The sequence below is a fragment of the Puccinia triticina genome, chromosome 3A, assembly GCF_026914185.1.
Source record: "Puccinia triticina chromosome 3A, complete sequence".
Lineage (NCBI taxonomy): Eukaryota > Fungi > Basidiomycota > Pucciniomycetes > Pucciniales > Pucciniaceae > Puccinia > Puccinia triticina.
The window spans coordinates 462,957-464,205 of record NC_070560.1 but is presented as its reverse complement, the minus strand read 5'-3'; the positions used below and the strand labels follow the sequence as shown (position 1 = coordinate 464,205).

Here is a 1,249-nt window from a genome sequence, read left to right as displayed (position 1 = left end):
TATCTTCGAAGCGAGCCCACGGTTGTGAATGCTCAATAAGCCAGTAGACCATCAATTTGTTCGAAGTATGATTTTCAAAACAGCCCTTTGTAACAAACACTGACAGTGCAGTTCCTGACTTCTTGTCCGACTCGGAGGATTCTTGAGCAATTTGAGCCGCAGTCGGAGGTAGCTTGCAACCTTGCGCAATAGCCCTGGTTTGATTGGGGCAAGCAGCTCGAATCGTTCCTTTACAGTCAACACCATCACGGTGAATCTTCAAGTTGTAGTACGAGGAGGTCAACGCTTTGACGATCTTTTTGCACCAGACACAATTATACGAAAGAGAATCTCCGATCTGGGTAAAATAAACAAGCACACTGTCGGTTCCATCCTTGCGCGGTGCAATCTTTTTTTCGGATTTGGACTTGAGTGAAAGCGCGGCCGCTTTCTTGTTTTCGTCATCTGAGTCCTGCGTCATGTTGTAAATGGTTTTGGGCCCAGCACTGGTCTCTTGGGTTGAGGAGGGTTCGGTCTGAAAGGTAACAAATGTGGAATTAGATATAGACATATAAATATGCCACCCGGAGAAATGACAAGATAATTTATAAACATACCTGGGGCTCGGAGCCGGTTGTAGCATTTGATTCCTTTGATCTTTCTTTAGGAACAAGGACTCTGAGGGTTCTGCGAGAATCAGCGTCAGTTGAAACAAACCCTGGGGTGGCAGTTGGATTATTTTTGCGGGCAGATTGCCTCGTTTTTGGCGGGATGGGTGGGCGATGGGCAGGAGTACTGGTAGAATCGGGATTTGGGATGGTTTGAATGTCGTCTGGGGTTGAATCACGGTTTGTGTCGGCCATTGGTAAATCAGATGAGCTTTTTTGGGTAAGAACTGGTGTCTCAAAGAGGGCAGGGCAGGTTCTGGGCACCGCCTCAGGGTGGTGCATCTTGTGTCCAATCACACATTGATTGGTGAGACTGCGCTGCGCGCCCGGGATGCACTTTTCAGGCGCTGATAGCGGTAAAGCGTGGTTTCCCCGCTAACAGCGGAGAATAGCGCATTGGTGCGCTACTGCGCTAAAGCTTCGCTATTTTATAGCAATAGCGCAAAAAATTCGCTCCGCTACATGGAGTTCCAATTTATCATAGCGGGACTGTCGCTACGCTACCGCTGATAGTAGCGACAATCCCGCTCCGCTTTCGCTATGCGGTTGTAGGAATAGCGGGACATCGCTAAGCTACGCTATAATGCCGCTTTTTGTAGCGT

At 48.5% G+C, this 1,249-nt stretch overlaps 1 protein-coding gene across 1 annotated transcript; it reads right to left on the bottom strand.

The window, feature by feature from the left end:
• Positions 1–440: 440 nt before the first annotated feature.
• Positions 441–929, bottom strand: PtA15_3A43 (uncharacterized protein; the record flags this gene model as incomplete). The annotated part of the gene is made up of 3 exons (XM_053167408.1): positions 441–514; positions 597–640; positions 697–929. 3 exons carry the CDS (start codon positions 927–929, stop codon positions 441–443), a joined length of 351 nt encoding a protein of 116 aa, XP_053018235.1.
• Between the last annotated feature and the right edge of the window lie 320 nt (positions 930–1,249).